We start from the raw sequence: 18,507 nt of genomic DNA on the forward strand, positions 1-18,507 counted from the left end.
ACAATTCCCACTCACCCAGTCTAGAATGTGTTCTGCAAATCCAGGAGGCTTTTCAGCTCCACACACTGCACAGCAGCATTCCTCATCAAAGACTGCAATAGTATTTGTGTGACACAATTATTCCGAATAATATTAAACCTATAGCATTGAGGTGTATACGACTAGTCTCATGCAGCAGAACAATTCTACAATAATCTGGCCCCAACCCTTCAATAAAAGGGGGAAGCTATTGAAAGTTAAAAACTTAAAATATCTTTCGAATGTCCAACCTGAAACTAACTTTACTGCAGGTGCCAACAGTATAATATAAAATAAAAAATGTAAACAAATAAATAATCTGGGAACAACTGTGTTGTTTAGGATTTTTTATGTTTTTTTTAGATTTATATATTTGCACAGTAGAATGTAAAATGTAAAACAATGTAAAATGTAAACAAATAAATAATCTGGGAACAACTGTGTTTAGGATTTTTTATGTTTATGTTTTTTTAGATTTATATATTTGCACAGCAGAATGCATAAAATTAGTTATTAATTACTTATTATCAAACTACTAGGTTAAAGAAAATATATGGTGCGCTAGGTAAGCATGCTAGGAACATGCCCTTTGAATGGCACGTGCACCTTTTACCCAAAATTATGTTCTGATCCAGAATGGTAAATCAGCAGAATGTGAAAGTGAAGTGATTGTCAGTGTGAAACCTTGCAGTACAGCACACTGTGACACAATGAAATGTCCTCTGCATTTAACCCATCACCCTTAGTGAGCAGTGGGCGGCCGTGTGTGGCACCTCAGTGGCACCTTGGACGTTTAGGATTCGGTTTTATTATAGGTTACACTAGAATTGGATTGGATTGGTACTCAAAACACCAGTATCACCAGTATCAGAACTGAGAACGCTGGTTTAGTGGATCTTTAATTATTAATGTTAATAGAAATGTGATGACTGATGTCTGTAGGTAACAGACCAAAAACATTCTTACAGAAAAAAAGCTACAAATAATGAACCTGCGCTAAACACAGAAATCCATTTCCCCAACAAATGAAGACATTTGACATTGTGCTTATTGTTTTGGGACGTTGGGGAAAGGGTTGTGTTTATAGTGTGTAGAATAGCAACTGACGCTTTTCTTTGCTTTTTGTGCTGCTGGCTCAGAATCACCACTCACACGAAGAGGTAGCTGTGAAAATCATGCAGTGAATGGATGGAGGTGAGAGATCATGCAGTGCCATGATGGAGGTGAGAGAGAGACTTTGTGTATGTGAGAGAGAAAGAGTGAAAAGAAAAGAGAAAGAAAATATAATAAAATTTCATGGGGCCTACTTGCAGTAAGAAGTGTGGAGAGTGGGGTGGGGATGGGAGTTTTTATATATAAATACGATGAAAATAATAGAGCATCCAGAGTTGTTTTCCATGTTTTGCATCACAGAGCAACCTACAGTTCGAGCATTTCTGTTTCTAAAACCTTGTGATCATGTGACTCATTGTCTTTCATCTAGGAACCGTGAGACCTTATTTGTTGCCACGGAGCTCTGTGCTGGGGGCTCGCTAATTGAACTTTATGAAGGTAACACTGCAGCAATGTTCAGTATGTGTTTTCCTCTCCTGTATCTTTAGGGCGGTATTTAATGTTTTGCATTGTTGTCTGGACAGATTTTGGTGGCAAATTTACTGAGGAGGAGACAGCATATGCCTGCCGGGAGGTCTTACAGGTAACATGACTCCTCCACAAACACACACACCTATTCTTTATACTTTAGCAGATCTGTATGTGATGCACGCCCTGTTTGTGTCCACTAGGGGCTGAAGTACCTCCATGAGAACAACATCTTCCATCGTGACATCAAAGTTTGTTATCACACACCAACAGTGTGTGCAGCATCCATTTGTCAACTGGCCTGAACTTACGCGGTCTGTGTTTCAATCACAGCTGCAGCAGAACTAGTTTTGTCCCGTCTCACCACATAACTCCACCCATTACCCAGTCCATAACCCTGAGTCTACATATTAAGAGGGGAATGGAATTTTGGTGTACTGTGGACAGAACACTGAATATGTGAAGGTTCATTGATGAAACACAGACCGCGTAAGTTCAGGCCAGTTGACAAATGGATGCTGCACACAGACACACACAAAAACATAGAGGGTGGAGTGTTAGCACTGGTAGCAGTTTAATCACATGAAACAAATACAAGCTCAGGGTGATCAAAACATCAGTAGACATTTTGACTGTGTCAGTAGAATTCAGAAATTCAGAAACAAAATTCACAATTGTGATTCCTTACCAAAGCAAATCTTCTGCAGAAGGTTAGCTGCATGGATCTCAAATAAGGGCCTGTTTAATGAAGGCGGCACCATGATCTCTGATTGTAGGTAGGTAGTAGCTTATGTAGTAGCCTAGTGGGTAACACACTCGCCTATGAACCAGAAGACCCAGGTTCAAATCTCACTTACAACCATTGTGTCCCTGAGTAAGACACTTAACCCTAAGTTGCTCAAGGGAGATTGTCCCTGTAACTACTGATTGTAAATTGCTCTGGATAAGGGCCTCTTATAAATGCTGTAAATGTAAATGTAAACGGCAGGTTTAATGTCAGAGAAAGGCCCCAGTCCGCGAAGATCTTCCAGGCAACATTACTAACCTGTTTATCTGCAGGATACCAACATTTACATTATCAGACACCCTTATCCAGAGCAACTTACAATCAGTAGTTACAGGGACAACTTACAGTTAAGTGTCTTGCTCAGGGACACAATGATAGTAAGTGGGATTTTAACCTGGGTCTTCTGGTTCATAGGCGTGTATGTTACCCACTAGGCTACTACCAGCCCAAGGGTGGTGGGTTAAAAGCAGAGAACACATTTCATTGTGCGCAACGCGCACTGTGCTTGCTGTGCATCATATTGGCAATCACTTCACTTTCTCTTCACTTAGAGGACAGAATGGAATGCTATGAAATCCAGGTGTGCTGATTGTTACGTCCCTGGACGTATGCTCCCACATGTTCTGTGTGTCTGGCTGGGTTTTTGCGTCCTGTCTCTTTTAGGTTGACTTCATGGGAGGAGTTGAAGCCTTCCAGCTCCACCTACCATCTGCCATTGGTCACCTCCACTTATATAAAGAGACTTCAGATGGTGTTCGGGAGGTCCCCAGGGTCTGCTAGGCCCTTATGCTTTTGGGAGGTCCCCAGGGTCCACGGAGATCTGCATGGAGCTCTGTTGGGGATCTCATTCGTGTTTCTTGTTGCTTTGTGTGATAGACCCTTTGTTGTTAGCCTGTTAGCTGTTAGCTTGTCATGTGCCGTTTTTGGTAATTTGTACGTGTTTTAGTTATCCCTGCTGTTATCCCATCCCTTCGTTTAGGCTGTTTTGATGTTGGTTAGCTGTCCTGAGTCCTCTGTCTTATTGAACCTGTTAGCACACTGTAAATAAAAGCACTGTTTGTATCGTTTGTTTGGTTGCATGTGTAACAGTGGACCTCCTCCTCTCCACACCCTTGTTGCGTTTCATCCATTGCCCATTCAGGTTCGGTAACCTCCTTACCGGAATGTAGCAATATCCCTATTGTGCAAGAATTACGTGCCAGTCTGAATGAGCATGTTCCTCAATTGCCTTGTCAAGCAAGCTGTATTAATCAAGCACCTTCCCTCAATCAAGAGTCCAAGAAAACCACCTCATGAGATTCCCAGCCTGCTTATGTGATTCTGCTCAACGATTCTCCTCCATCAATGAGTGAGCAGCGTTCTTTACTTCCTCATGAGACCGCAATAGAACAAGAATCGGTCTCTTGTCAGCAGTTATCAATGACATGGACTATCTACCTGCATGATGAATATGCACATTTCCAGGTACAATAAATAGGGTTTAAAACTTTTGGGCCACTCAAAACTCACTTGTTTAGGGTACAATAGGATGTGTAGAAATAGCATCAAGTGTTACCTGTTTGGCCCAACACTGTTTTCACTGTAGAATTCACCTGGGAGCTTTGCCCATATGCACATAGGTTTATGATGAATATGGATATTTCCAGGTAGGATAACTAAGGTTTAAAAGTTTTGGGCCACTGAAAAAAAATAGGTCTTGCAGATTATAATATTAGGTGTTTTCACTGTAGAAATCACCTGGCAGCTTGAATTATTATGTAACTAAAAACCCTGAAGAACTTGGGGTTCCTGCCCATAAATCTCACGATAGTATTCTATGCAAGATTGTTAAATGCAGTTGATTTGATCTATTGCTATTTTCTCTCTGTATGTCTGTATATACATCCTATACTCTTGATTTTCTTTATGTAATATAAAAGCTATCAAACTATGAAAATCAAGCTGTGGTTTACCCCTGATCAATATGAATGTTGACTTTACGTGTCTAGTTCGACTGTTATGACTTCTCTTAAATCCACACACATACTAACATGGACTGGATAACAATTATTCTTGTAAAATGCATTAGAAAATTATATCATGAAAAATTATTTACTTCATCCTTTTTTTCCGGACACAGCTGTGACTTTCTACACTCTCAGGAGTCCATTCCTAGGTCGGAATGTGGAAAATCTCTAATTACAAACAAATAACGTTTTAAACTAATGAGCTAATTAAACACAATATTAAATAATATTGTTTTATAATGTAATATTTAAGTTACAGAATTTAACAAACATAAGCACACACTTTTAAATCAGTGTCGCAGTGTCCACAAGAGGGCGACAAACAGTTAACGACCTGTATCAGGCAGAATTTACAAACAGCTCACAATGTCAATCAAAATCTGAATTGGATTCTCTACATTTCAGCATGTACATCCTAACATCATTCGAGTACATAATATTTGCTCTTTCTGTCTGTGACATGTGTTAGGTGCCTTTGTTTCAGCTGCCTGAGCGGCCTTAATGGTGCAGTTAATGCTGCCTCTTTTCGAGCGTGCTGTGCCAGAATCGTCACCATGCCCGGCAGGTGCAACAATCCTTTTTGGGCCCCAGGTGGCAGTATGGCCACAATTGCCCTGACCTTCTCTTCATCAGGGCACACTTTCTCTGTGCTTATCACATGTCCCGTGTATTTTACCCTAAACACTTTATATTGCAAAGCGTCAGGTTTGAAATTCACATTCAGCCTCTCAAAATGCGTCAATACCTCTGTCATATTTGGACGGGGTTCAAAGCTCATTCAATCAAGCTTCTCTGACGGCGAAAATGCCGGACTTTTGTGCCATGTTCACTTTATAATAAAGAGCGACTGAAGAATCAATGCATAACATTTCATAAGTAAGATTTTATTTTATCATCTTGTATGTTACAAAATTTTGTGTTCAACAAATTATTATTTATTCATGTTATTTAGATCAGAGCATCTGTCTTCTACAAAATGCCTCTGTTAATGGACCTGCCATGTCTATAGTTTTTTTTTCCAAGTAAGCATGTAAATGGATGTTCATCTTTCATATTAAATATAAAAAAGGCCCCTTTAGGCCCCTCATGAACCTCCTTGTGGTTTGAGTGAGGCTGCTGTACCATCAGGTTTTCTGGCATCGGGTCCTCATCGCATTGGTTTAAGGTCACCCCCGACAGAGACAGCCCGGCAAAAATCTGTGGCAGTGCTCGTACACCACCAACACTGGTTTAAGCTTCAATCACCCAGTAAACCGGGGTCTTTCTCCCATTCATTTCTGTAAGTCTGATGTTGCTTATGCTTGTTCCGCCATGCAAATCCAAACTTAAACCACTCATGCTTGTTTATTTTGTTTATTATAAACTCAATTGCACAAGGGGCAAAAATTTAAGGGATTGTGTTTTGCAATGCCACTGAAGCACTGCATTATGGGGTCTGTAGTTTGTCTGTTATCAGAACTTCACATCGCTGGAACATTATAATAGGTGCATTTTAAATGATCTAAGAAATTGCTTGAAAGAGGTAACGTAAAAATTCTGTTGATCACTGAAAATGACTATTATTTAATTGATACATCTAATGATGTATTTACATACATTGACAATCAAATGCACCTTTAGATTTTTATGAGACATCCTAAATTACGCAGCCATGAACCTTTTCGGCCTTTCCCCATTTTGTGTTTAACTGTAATGTAATCGGAATTTATTAAACCGTGTTCCATTGACGACAAAACAAAACTTCAGTACCCAGGATGCATCACGGCGGCACCAGCGGACCAACAAGCCCCGCCTCCCGCGTGGTTCCAGTGACAGGTCCCCAGGTCGCAAGGCTACTGCGCGAAGTTCACGCAGGCTCCTCACCGCGTGGCATGGCTCACCAGTCCCGCAGGGTCCTGCGCCTGCTCTCGGCCGGGCGCGCCGAGGCCGCGGGCCTCTCGGCGCGGCGCCTGGAACTGTCCGCCCGCGGCTGCGGCGGCGGCGGCGGGTGGCGGCGCTTTGCAGAGGCGGTGGTTCGCAAGTGCGACACGAGAAGAAAACAGCGTTGAACTGGAGTCGCCGGCGGACTCGAGAGCCGCGGTTTACTCGGACGTGGGACGCAAAGCGAAACGCGCGGAGGTACGAGCCAACTTGTCCGCCTCATTTTCTCCCGGGTAAAGTTCCGCAGGCGGACACTTATCGCCGCGTTTCATCATGACACCAGGCCGTCTGGAAATGTTTAACCAGAACTATCATTTACTGAGGCCGCCTTTCATTTTCAAACGCATTCGGCGGAGCCGCGTTTAAGTTTAACCTCATTTTTTGTTTCATTTCATGCCAGTTCGGTTTTTTTTTAAGTGGTTTTCACTTTTACAAGGAACAATGTGCAAAAACAGTCAAATATTGGCAGTAAATATGAACAGCTATAACTTTGCTTTCGTTAATAATTCATGAATAAACTTACTCAACCTAGCTACTCAGTCCTGGCCTGCAGTATTGAAGTTATCCAGTGACAGTTTCTAATACTTGCAAAGTCTATTGTTCTGTATTTGTGTAGAATATTTTTTTAAAATAGAAACATATCATGGCAATTATTGATGAGCTTTGTGGCTTTCGGAAGCCGGTGGATGGTTTTTTTGCCGCCCGGTGACTGTTTATTGTGGAACAGTGCAAACTGGACTTCGGCTTGTGGCTTGGCGCCGAGCTTCCGTGTTTTGCCCCCTGAAACCAGTGGAGTTCTCACTGACCTCTGTTTAAAAGTGATAGTGAAGCATAGTCGGTTTTCTTTCCCACATTCATTCCTTCCTTTCACTTTTTATGCTCAATTTGCCAGCAGGGTCCTGCGGTTCCTGAGGACCGGAGACTCGCTTTTAAGGACGACGTCTTGCCCTTTTCAGCCTTCTTAACGGACAATTTTGGAAGGAGGCACAACTACCTGCGCATCTCTTTAACGGAGAAATGTAACCTTCGCTGTGAGTCGGTTTACGTCCATCTCCTCTGAATAACACTGCTCAGTGAAACGCGACACATCCCTCTGTCCTAATAAAGGCCTCATCGTTGGCCTGATCTCATCTGCCACATTATAGAGCGACCCTGGAGAGATAGGGGTGAATTATATGTGGATTGATCAGATCTTATTATTTTCATAATTTTTATATAATTTGCAGGAATAAATATCACTGTTCATGGAGGAGAGCATGAATTGGTGAGAATGCTGCAGTGCGTATGCCGGGCAAGTAGGTGGCATTGTAAATTTGCCACCCCTGTCTTCAAAGAACTTCTAATCTATGCCGTTGGTCATTGCATCATCATAGCTTGCATGTCTTCTGCTGCTCTAGGTGCAAGAATTCAGAGGATTTAAGTATTTCATAACCAACCCCCCCCCCCCTTATCTGGGTTCAGGCCAGTATTGTATGCCAGAGGAAGGGGTGAAACTGACTCCTCGTTCCCAACTCCTGACCACCAAAGAGGTGCTGACCCTGGCCAGGCTGTTCGTCCAGGAAGGCGTGGACAAGATCCGCCTCACGGGCGGAGAGCCACTCATCAGACCAGATGTTCTAGATATTATTGGTGAGTGAGCGAGCACAGCGTGGTTTTATTGCAGGTTAATTTTTAGATGAGCATTTCTTGACAGGCTGATTATCCGTTGACTTTTAAGCTCATTACAATTTCAGGTCAATACATTTCTTGAATGTCCATATTCCAGTAAATGTGTTCAGAGTCCATTTTGGGAACGAGGTCGCAGCAGTGAAGGGTTTGAATGTCCCAGGAGGAGCTAATTTGCTGTGACAGGCCACTCCATCCTTCCCTTTTTTTCTTCATGTCAGCTCCTTACTTCTGCTTAGCCAGCACAGCTAGAAGGACATCTTGTTCTCCTTTTGGTCTTTCATTTTGAACTCTGGGTTCTCTGTTAACACTGCTGGTTTCAATCCCCAAACTCACCCACACCAACAGAAAACATCAAGTATGCCAAAAGTGCTTTATCAGTATCAGACCCATATTTTTACTTCCAGAGTGGTTCGGTGGTCACTGCTGTGTAGAGTTTGCATGCGCTTCCCTTGTTGGTGTGGCTTTTCAGTGGGTTCTCAAGTTTCTTTCCTATAGTCCAAATGTACATTAGCTGGATTGTTGATTCTAACTCTGCCATTAGTGAATGCGTGCATGGTGGGTGCAACCGCTGCCTTGCCCCAACTGGATAACGATCAGGGATTTGTAAATTCCACGATTACGGACTGTACTATACTGAAATTTTGGGTTTTCTCGGTGCATAGGGTTTATTTGAACAGTGCAAATAGATGTGAGCAATAATGAAAAACGATGCCTTTAAATCTGTTTGGCCAAAATTTCCGAGCACCAACGTCTGAACTATGTATAAGCTGTGTGTGTGTCACATGCTTGTTAATTATACAGTTTCTTTCTGATAATAATGATCAATTATCCTCAGTTTTGAAATATGACAGAAGACTTCCCTGTCAAGTGAAATGAACAGATGATTTTAACTTAGTCACATGCTGGTTTTTAGTGATTACAACATTGTTAGATGCAATGAAAGCATGGAGACAGGAGCTATGCCATTGTGTCCCATTTCAGCGTTACGTTGCATGTGATCGAGTGAATGAATTGGGTTATTTAGTGATTTAATTTCTGCTTTTTGTCTGCTCATGGTTTCCTTATCTGTAGCGGAAATGCGGAAATTAGAGGGACTGAAAACCATTGCTGTGACAACGAATGGCATGAACTTGTCAAGACTGCTTCCTGGTCTAAAGGATGCTGGGCTGGACCTGCTCAACATCAGCCTAGACTCTTTAGTACCAGCCAAGTTTGAATTCATCGTGAGACGAAAAGGTGAGCCCTTTACTCAGCTGTGTTATTCTTGTTGTGTACTAACTGTACTAACTACGGATGCAATTGTGGCCTGTGAATTGGCCTAAAGTGTCCACGGATCCCTAACAAGTCTTAAATTTGGATTCCATAAACCTGCAGAAACCCTGGATATAAATGTGTGAGGACTAAAACTGGTACAGATAAAAAATGTATTGCGATACATTGTGTTACGTTGAAAAGCAAAGCCATAATCTGCCTTCGCCGCCCTCTTGACACATCGAATCTCTTAAAGGTCCCCTATTATGAAAATTTCACTTTGTGAAATGATTCAACATTAATACGAGTTTCCCTAGGCTGTCTATGGTCCTGCAGTGGCTAAAAATTGTGATATATATAAAGAGTGCTTTCTGCTTCACCATTCAGAGAGCGGCTGATCAGACGGTCTGGAATGTCTCCCCTTATGTTGTCATAAGGGCAAAAGGTTACCTCCCCTTTCTCATGCATTGCCCGCCAGAGCATTTCCCACCCCGCCCCTAAAAAAGTGACTGCACCAACATTCATGGCAAAGCATTGTAGTTGCTCAGTGATTGGAGCCGCATGTTTCGTTTTTGAGATGAGAGGGCAGAGTCTCTCAAGGCAAGAGGTTAGTGTGGAGCAGAGGATGTCTGTGGCACAGTTAGGGTCCTTAATAGAGAGGATGCCTAGGGGTGAAAGCTCAGAGGAAACAACAGAAGACAGTCGAGTAGGGGAGAGGGTGCAGATATTACGGCAAAATTGTGTTAAGTGTGATGGGGGTGTGGTGCATGCCAGGTGGAATAGTCTGAAATTAATACAAGAGTGATACATGTAGAGGAACGACAGATGCGTTGGCCGTGGAGCAGTTGCGTGTAAGTACGAGATGTAGTTGCTTTCCAGCTCTGTGCGTTACTGGTTTGCTGAGAAATGTGAGGCTGGATGCCAAGATGAAATTTTGGAAATCAGCTGTTTGTGGCTTGAGGAGGTTGAGATTGAAGTCTCCCAGTAGCACAAGGGGCAGTTCCTCATCTATAATGGTGTAGAGAGTGGACCTGAAGGACTATAAAGGATGTGGATTTTTAAAGGACTCCATGCAGTAACTGCATGGGATTCAAAACTGGTAGTTTGAGTTGCAGAAACTGGAGTGACTCTCCATTCCTTGGAAATGAGCAAGCCTGTGCCACCTCCCCTACCAGTGGGGCGGGGGTATGAGAGAAGTAGAAGTCTGTGGAAAGGGCTGCAGGTGTAGCAGAGTCGTGGGGGCAGATCCAGGTCTCAGTCCGTGCGAGTGCTTGGAGTTTGAGTTCTGTTGCAAAAGCTGGAATGAAGTCAGCTTTGTTGACCGCCGACCGAGTTCCACAGCCAGAATGAGTACTCAGGGTAACACGTCGAAGCCTGGGAGAAGGTGCGCAGGTTGTATGGGTTGCGTGTTCTGTGTGTATTGAATCTAGGAGGGCGCCTGGAGCGAATGACTGAAATGCTCTGCAAGCACATGATAAGCAGATAGAAGTTGGAGAAGAACATATGTGATTTTACCTGGTTTTTGTTTTTACTGCTGTAATTCTACATTTTTAAGTGAGTGAGAATTTCGGAAAGAGACTTCAGATACACTATTATGAGACCACTAAGACCTATAAAAAGCCATATAATGTCCCAAATCCAGCCGCTTTACATCACAGAAAGGAAACCAAAAGGGGAGACAAATATATTGTGCCTTAGTGGGCATCACTGCCAATGAGAGTAAACATAAGTAATTTGCAATAAACATGACTACAGTTTTATTTAATAAAAGACATTGAAAGTCTATAATGTTGATTATTCATTCACTCATATAGCAAAATTTATAAATGCACTTTTACAGCAAAATAATTAATCAGCACATGTAATTTATTTGCCCCATGATTTCCAATCATTATTTGTTTGTGGCTCATTTTGTTAAATAAAATTGTGAGGAAAACATACTATGCAGATAGAAACGAATCGAAGCAAGTCAAGTGCATAGTCACAACCTTAGTACTAATGCCTCACTATTTCTGATTGGACCTGGTTTTTTATTGTTTTTAGTCGGCTGTGTTGGAAATGTTAGTGTTTGGCAGAGGCTATTTCATTCCCACTGGCTTGACAGAGGGACCAAGCATTAGGGGGCAGCCGTCCAGCAGTCAGGAACAGATGGATTAGACAGGACTAGAAGCACAGTGCAGGGTTTGGTCCGTCAGAGAAGGAATGTTATTTACATTTTTCAGTCCCCGGGTTAATTGCGAACATCCTGCTTTATTTATGTACTTTTGTCTTATCTTAAAATGTGATTTTGTACCAATATTTTTTACATTTTATGATTTCTTTTGTAATTATGGAGTAACTCCTACAATGAAAAACATGAACAAGCTTGATTCACATTTTACACTGAATGCATATTTTGGTTCATTCCCAACTTTTGTCCTCAATAGTCTTGAGAGATTTCCCTGTTTTTCCACAGGGTTCCATAAAGTGATGGAAGGCATTGAGAAAGCCATTGAGATGGGCTACAGACCAGTCAAGGTAACTCAACAGGCAGAATGCTTTTCCTCATGGAAAAGTTTATCACTTTTTGTTTAAAAGGTTGTGTGTGATTTTATTAACGAGCTCTTAAAAATGACTAAGTGTGTGGGACATCTCATGTGTGGCACTTTTGTATTTTATGTTATATCACATTTTATGACTTCATGCAGCCCATCAGGCAGTCCTGGGGTTGCCAGATGTCTGCTTGTCTTTGAAATGTGGGAACAGTTTAGCCTCCGTTTTCCTGCTTCCATTCATGTGGTTAAAGGCTTGAACTCCATACTGTGCTTTCAGGTTAATTGTGTGGTGATGAGGGGTCTGAATGAAGATGAGATTTTGGACTTTGTGTCCTTGACTGAGACTAAGCCCCTGGATGTGCGCTTTATTGAGTACATGCCCTTTGATGGTAGGTATGGCACCATATATTAAATTATAGATAATGTTCATGTGTGCATTTTGGTTAGCCTTCCGGCACAACTCTGCACATTTAAGTTTTGCCTATTGAACAGTTGGTTTAGGGGTGAAAGTTTTCATTACTAGACTAAGGAGCTTAGCCTCATAATCATGACATTAGATGTATGAGCCATTAACTGTAGGGCTTATTTTTCTGTGCAAGTGTATTATTATGTATGTCTATGTATTATTTCTTGTTGATTATTTTCTTTTACCACAGGAAGCATGCTCTGTTAGCTGCTGCCATATTCAAATTTTCATAGGCGTGCATGTTAGAAGCAGTGTGGGTCGTGGTATGCAAACAGTGACTCACTTTTCCTTCACAGCTCTCCAGCAACCAGTAAAAGAACAAATATGGCACTCAGGAGGATATTTCACAACATATCTTTGTCTTCAAGAGGCCAGGCAGTTCCTTCAGATCCAATTATGTATTGTTTTATTATTCGCTGTTTGGGCAGGAGGTGGAATATGACTGGGACAAGAAAAACTGTAGAGACCAGGGACAAGTGGGCATTTAAAAGATTACAAAAGTGAAATGTCCTGTGTCAGTTGTTGCAATATGTGAAATTGGTGGAGAAATGTGTTTACCTGAATGAGAAAACACATGAAAAATGGCCGTAATATATGACTCGTGGTCTGTCTGTCTAACCCTGAGCAGGCAACAGATGGAACTTCAAGAAGATGGTGAGCTACCAGGAGATGCTGGACCGCATCAGGCAGCAGTGGCCCAACCTGGAGTCCTTGCCCGGGGGGAAGGCAGACACAGCCAAGGTGAATCAGCATCCAGACATTGCTCAACATGTTCCAAAGAAATATTTGATTGTGGCGCCTAGGGTGTGGCAGTATGGTGTAATGTTTACATTATAATATAATTTAAAGCATTGGAATTAACAGTAAACAATGACTCTTGCTTCACTGACCGGTTAATTCTATTAATTCTATTAATTCTGTATTGGAAAGGTAAGCAAATATCAGTTCCTAAACCTATAGATAACCTTTGCGTAGAGACCACAGTGGGAGACAATTCAGTAGGAGCTTGCTTTTTTATTTAGCTTTCATGGTTTTACTTTTGTTCTAATGAAACCCCAAATTTTGACCTAATACAGCCCTCCAATAGTAGTGCCTCCAGCAAGCTTTATTAGTAGATTACAGATTATTAGACTTTTTAGATGCTCTTAATTCTAGTATGACATTCACTATAATGGCTTTTTGTTAAATGGTTTGAAACCAACTCAAAGTCCAAACCTGCTGGATCTGGGGGACCATTGAACACTTGACAGAACAGAGTGCTGCAGGTTTTTTCCTGGTGATATTTAAAAGTGTTTATTTTCCTTCAGTCCTTCAAGGTTCCAGGCTTTCAGGGTCAGTTGGGCTTCATCACTTCTATGTCCGAAAATTTTTGTGGCTCCTGCAATCGTTTGCGCATAACTGCAGATGGGAACCTTAAGGTAAGTATTCTGCGCTACTAAGCACTGGAAGTGTGACTGGAAGTGTAATCCATAACTCCCATCATTGATATGGAAACCAGTTAGGGGTTTAGGGGCTCCGTACACTACCCTTTGTTAAGTCTGTAAATCAGTGAACCAACAGTGTCTAACTAATGTTAATTTGATGAATTCCCTGGAAGAAAATGTATTTAAGGGAGTCAGTGAACATTTAAAGACCCAATTGTCCATTGTCTTCAATGCTTCAAAAAAGCAAGGGATCATTACATAACCATATTGATATCTTAAGTGAGGCCTCTGTCCTTGGTATAAGAGACTTAATATGAACATCTTTCTGGTAGATCTCATCTCTTTCCCTTGACGAGGTCTGATGAAATGGTTATAGGAGAGGGGAATATGATTTATTCTTATTAATTCTTCTTATTATGGTGAGTATTATGACAAATGACAAACATATGGAAAAGATAACATTAATTAGATTTAATGAGTAATATGAGGTCCAGGGCAGCAGTGGCCTAGCGGGTAAGGAAATGAGACACATGATCAGAAGGTTCCCGGTTTGATGTCCCAAGCTGCCAAAGTGCCACTGAGCAAAGCACCGTCCCCACACACTGCTCCCTGGGCGCCTGTTATGGCTGCCCACTACTCACCAAGGGTGATGGTTAAAAGCAGAGGACACATTTCATTGTGTGCACCGTGTGCTGTTTCACAATCACAATGACAATCATTTGACTTTCACTTTTTCTCTACACTTGATCTGAGTAATGTGATGTCTTTCCTAGCACTAGTCGGTTTTTGGTCTTAGTCTTGATACCCTCCGGTCTAGGCAATGTCTTGGTCTCTGTTTAGGTGGTCTTGACTACAACACTACCAAATAGTTCAAGAAGCAGAGACCGGTAATAATGTTGTGTCTAGTTAACTGTATCTTTGTATATTCATTTACGGCATTTATCAGATGCCCTTATCCAGAGTTTGGTCTGCTGATTGAGCTGCTTCTGCCTTTTTCGAAGGTGTGTCTTTTTGGGAACTCTGAGGTTTCTCTGAGGGACTCTCTGCGTTCCGGAGCGTCTCATGAGGAGCTGCTTCAGGTCATCTGTGCTGCTGTGGGCAGAAAGAAGCAGCAGCATGCAGGTACAGTCACACGCCGCAAAGTTTTTGTTTATTATTTTAAATCTCAGAAATCAGAATTATATGCAGGCATTGATGGATAATGATAATTTTTCCTGTTTGTGCAGCTTTCACTGTCTTTCCCATCTTGACTACTTCCTATACTCTCACAGATGCCTTACTGCAGATTTGACTTTGCTTGATTGGCATTGACTTAGTATGACTCCTACAAAACGATACAATAAACGCTGTCACATGGAAATGTACATGTCCACACATGCAAACTTCTGACTGGGATATTCCATCTAAACATTTTTTATTCCATTTAAACATGTTATTATTTATTTATTTTAAATAATAATAAAAAAAAAATCTACCTTCATGTAGTACTTTTTATGATCATCTGCCATTTTTATTTCCCCTTTCCCCTCATGCTGTCTTTTTCCGTTGGAGCCGTGGGCTGAATGTGTGTGTGTGCCGTTCCACTGCAGATTGCTCAGTCTCTGTGAATAATCAGTCCTGCCTAAATCAACCCAGTGACCCTAGTTATGTTCCAGTGTGTTTATATAATGCAGCTGACTGCAGAAACTCATATAGATTTAATTGAAAAGTTGAAAGTGAAGTGATTGTCATTGTGAAACTATAGAACTATACTATAGAAATCAAACTAGATTTGCAGGTGTCTTCCTCCTGTAAGTCGCTTTGGATAAAAGCGTCTGCAAAATAAAGTAAAGTAAAGTGAAACATTGCAGCACAGCACACAGTGACACAACAAAATGTGCCCTCTGTATTTAACCATCACCCTTGGTGAGCAGTGGCAGGGGCCCGGGGAGCAGTGTGTGGGGACATTGGCAGATCGGGATTCGAACCCAAACTCGGCAACATTCTAATTACGGGGCCGTTTTCTTTTACTGCTAGGCCACCACTGCCCCTGACCTGTTGCTCTGTTTCTCTTTTTTTTTTAGGAATGTTCAGTATATCGCAGATGAAGAATAGACCCATGATCCTCATCGGTGGGTGACTTGACTTGGCTGTACGTAACTTTCTCACACCTCTCCGACATAGCACAACTAGAATGTAGAGTCAGGAGGGAGGGACCAGGTGACTCCATCCACATTCACTCTCCTTCAATAGTGAATATAGAATTAGTTTCTGTGTGATAGAAACAGTCCATAGTTTAAGAATTCCTAGTCCCATCAGTTTATTAGCAGTCAAAAAAAAGAAATCCGAATCTTTTCTGACGTGATTTGGTGAATATCGCCACCTACTGGTTATCTTTGGAGTGTGGTCTGAATTGTTTGAATTGAGTGTACATGAATGTTTTGTGGAAATTCAAAATGTTTTGTGCTTGGAGGGGGAAAAATTGCAAAGACCCTGTCATCTTCACATGAAACTCTTCACTTTTCCTCTCTCAGGTCCATCATTCAGCCAGCCTCTGGGATGCACCAGGGGCAAAATCAGTTCTTTGCCCTCTCAAATTAGTCTCAAAGATTCAACAGTCCAGGCGTCGTCGGCAGCAATAACAAAGCTCCGCTGCTCTGCACCAGGTGGTTACCATGGTTTTCAACATGCCGAATGCCTTTTGGACCCGTCCAGGGCCACATTAACGGACACTGCTGCCACTGGGCAAGATTGGCCAAAACACACTTTAAATATAAATGTTAGTGACTCCAAAATGAGGAGGAGGATGTATGATGGGGTTTTGAGGCCGAATGTTTTGAAAAATTGCGAATCAAAGACAGCATCTAATGGAACTCATGCCGCTCTAACAAAAATGCGCACAAACCTGGTCAGGCCCACTTTACAGGGTTCTGATTTCAGGCACTATGTTTCCAGTGTACCCCTTTACCATATCGTCTTTACCAGTCACGTGCTTCCAATGCTACAAACGATACGTCACAAACATAACCAGACCACGGCGGACCAGCCCCAGGACGTGAACAGACATTCTGCTGAGAGTAGCCCTACTTCTGACCGTCTGACCCACACAGATGCTCAGGGCCGGGCTGCCATGGTGGACGTGGGAGGTAAAGGAGTGACCCCACGGACTGCCAAGGCTACTGCCACTGTTTTGCTGGGTTCCAAAGCCTTCAGGCTGGTGCGGGACAACCAGCTTTCTAAGGGCGACGCATTGGCTGTTGCCCAAATTTCAGGCATCATGGCGGCTAAACAGACGTCAGCTCTCATACCGTTGTGCCATCCACTGTCCTTGGACCATGTGGCAGTCACCATAGAGCTGCAGGAAGATGACCAGGTTGCCGTCATCACGGCAACCTGCCAGACAAGCGGCAGAACAGGTGTGGAGATGGAGGCTCTGACTGCGGCGTCGGTGGCAGCCCTGACGCTCTATGACATGTGCAAAGCAGTTAACCGTGCCATCACCATCACCAATGTCAGGCTGCTGCACAAAACCGGTGGCCAGAGGGGTGATTACCAGTACAGGGATCCTTAAAATGGTAAATCAGGGATGTTTGGGATTTTGGCCTATAGAAATAACTGCAATCATTAGCATTTGTGTTTTTTTAATTTTATTCTGTATTAAACACAGCAGGATATCTCTGCACTTCCACAATATCAATATTCCAGGATCCATGTCGACTCCAGTAATGGTGTACAAACTGCAAGGGGAACCAGTTAGGGTGCACAATCACACCCCTTTTCTGAGAACCTGAATGAATGAATTTTTTTTTAGTGGCCCAAAAAATTTAATTTCTTATTGTTGTAGTAACAATTAACACAGTTCGCCAATTAGTACCACTACTACATCCAACTAGGGTTGGGCAATATGGCTCAAAAATACTATTGCAGCACACAATATATATCTCAGTACCTTTATTATAACATTGATTATAGAAGTGATTTATAAGTTGATTGTAGCTATTTAATACAACTGTGCCATCTTACCAGGTTGTGCAAAGAGAGTTATCTAGCTGGGGAGGGCTTTGACAGGGCAGAGAAGTGAACCTTGAAAGCGAAGAACATGCTGCATGTATGATACGATTTTTACTCAATGGTCAGGATATAGTCATTTACTACATCGTCCCTGGAACAAGCTGTGATACATGGAGGATATTAAATATATCGCCCACTCCAACTTCCTGCTACTATTATCGCACCTGCCTCAAACTGACAGCTTGAGTTAAACATCCCTTTCATGGGTCAGTTTTAAGGCACTTGGTCCTGGGCATCCCAGCCACACAGCTTAGGGGTGAATAAAAACAGATTATTGTAGTTAATAAAAAGTTTACAGTAAACATGTTACTTTTGACTGGTGTAATGAATGTTGCATTAGCTGCAGTGCTAACCACCATGTGGTTTTAACATTGGGACTGGTACTATGGGGATGAATTTTTCCTCTACCCTCATCAGCATGACAGTAGAACTTGCCCTATTTTTAGTGGCTCATTCTGTGCCTTGCACTGTACAATCATGGCAAAAAGTTCTACGATACACAAATACTGGTTTTCACAAGGTTTGCTGCTTTTGTGTTTGTAGATCTTTTTGTCAGTTGTTTCTGTGGTGTATTGAAGTATAATTATAAGCATTTTAGAATTTGCAAAGGCTTTTATTGACAATTACTTCAACTTTATGCAAAGAGTCAATAGTTGCAGTGTTTTTTTTTTTTTTTCCCCAAGACCTCTGCAAATCACCCTTGCATGCTGTCAATCAACTTCTGGGCCAAATCCTGACTGACGGTGACCCATTCCTTTATAATCAGCGGTGGCCTAGCGGGTAAGGAAGCGGACCTGTAACC

General features: G+C 42.1%; 1 protein-coding gene across 3 annotated transcripts; it reads left to right on the plus strand.

The window, feature by feature from the left end:
- The first annotated feature begins 6,206 nt into the window (after positions 1-6,206).
- mocs1 (molybdenum cofactor synthesis 1) lies at positions 6,207-18,314 on the plus strand. Of its 3 annotated transcripts, none has more exons than XM_028984675.1 (11): positions 6,207-6,510; positions 7,205-7,343; positions 7,774-7,941; positions 9,052-9,216; positions 11,687-11,748; positions 12,043-12,154; positions 12,860-12,972; positions 13,539-13,649; positions 14,657-14,777; positions 15,719-15,766; positions 16,169-18,314. In XM_028984675.1, exons 3-11 carry the CDS (start codon positions 7,785-7,787, stop codon positions 17,203-17,205), a joined length of 1,926 nt encoding a protein of 641 aa, XP_028840508.1. In that variant the 5' UTR covers positions 6,207-6,510; positions 7,205-7,343; positions 7,774-7,784; the 3' UTR covers positions 17,206-18,314. The 3 variants fall into 3 exon arrangements, with proteins under 3 accessions (XP_028840508.1, XP_028840599.1, XP_028840683.1); XM_028984766.1 differs by having other exon boundaries at positions 7,208-7,343; XM_028984850.1 differs by having other exon boundaries at positions 15,719-15,786; positions 16,169-16,306.
- The last annotated feature ends 193 nt before the right edge of the window (positions 18,315-18,507 follow it).

This window comes from Denticeps clupeoides, chromosome 1, assembly GCF_900700375.1.
Source record: "Denticeps clupeoides chromosome 1, fDenClu1.1, whole genome shotgun sequence".
Classification (NCBI taxonomy): Eukaryota; Metazoa; Chordata; class Actinopteri; order Clupeiformes; family Denticipitidae; genus Denticeps; species Denticeps clupeoides.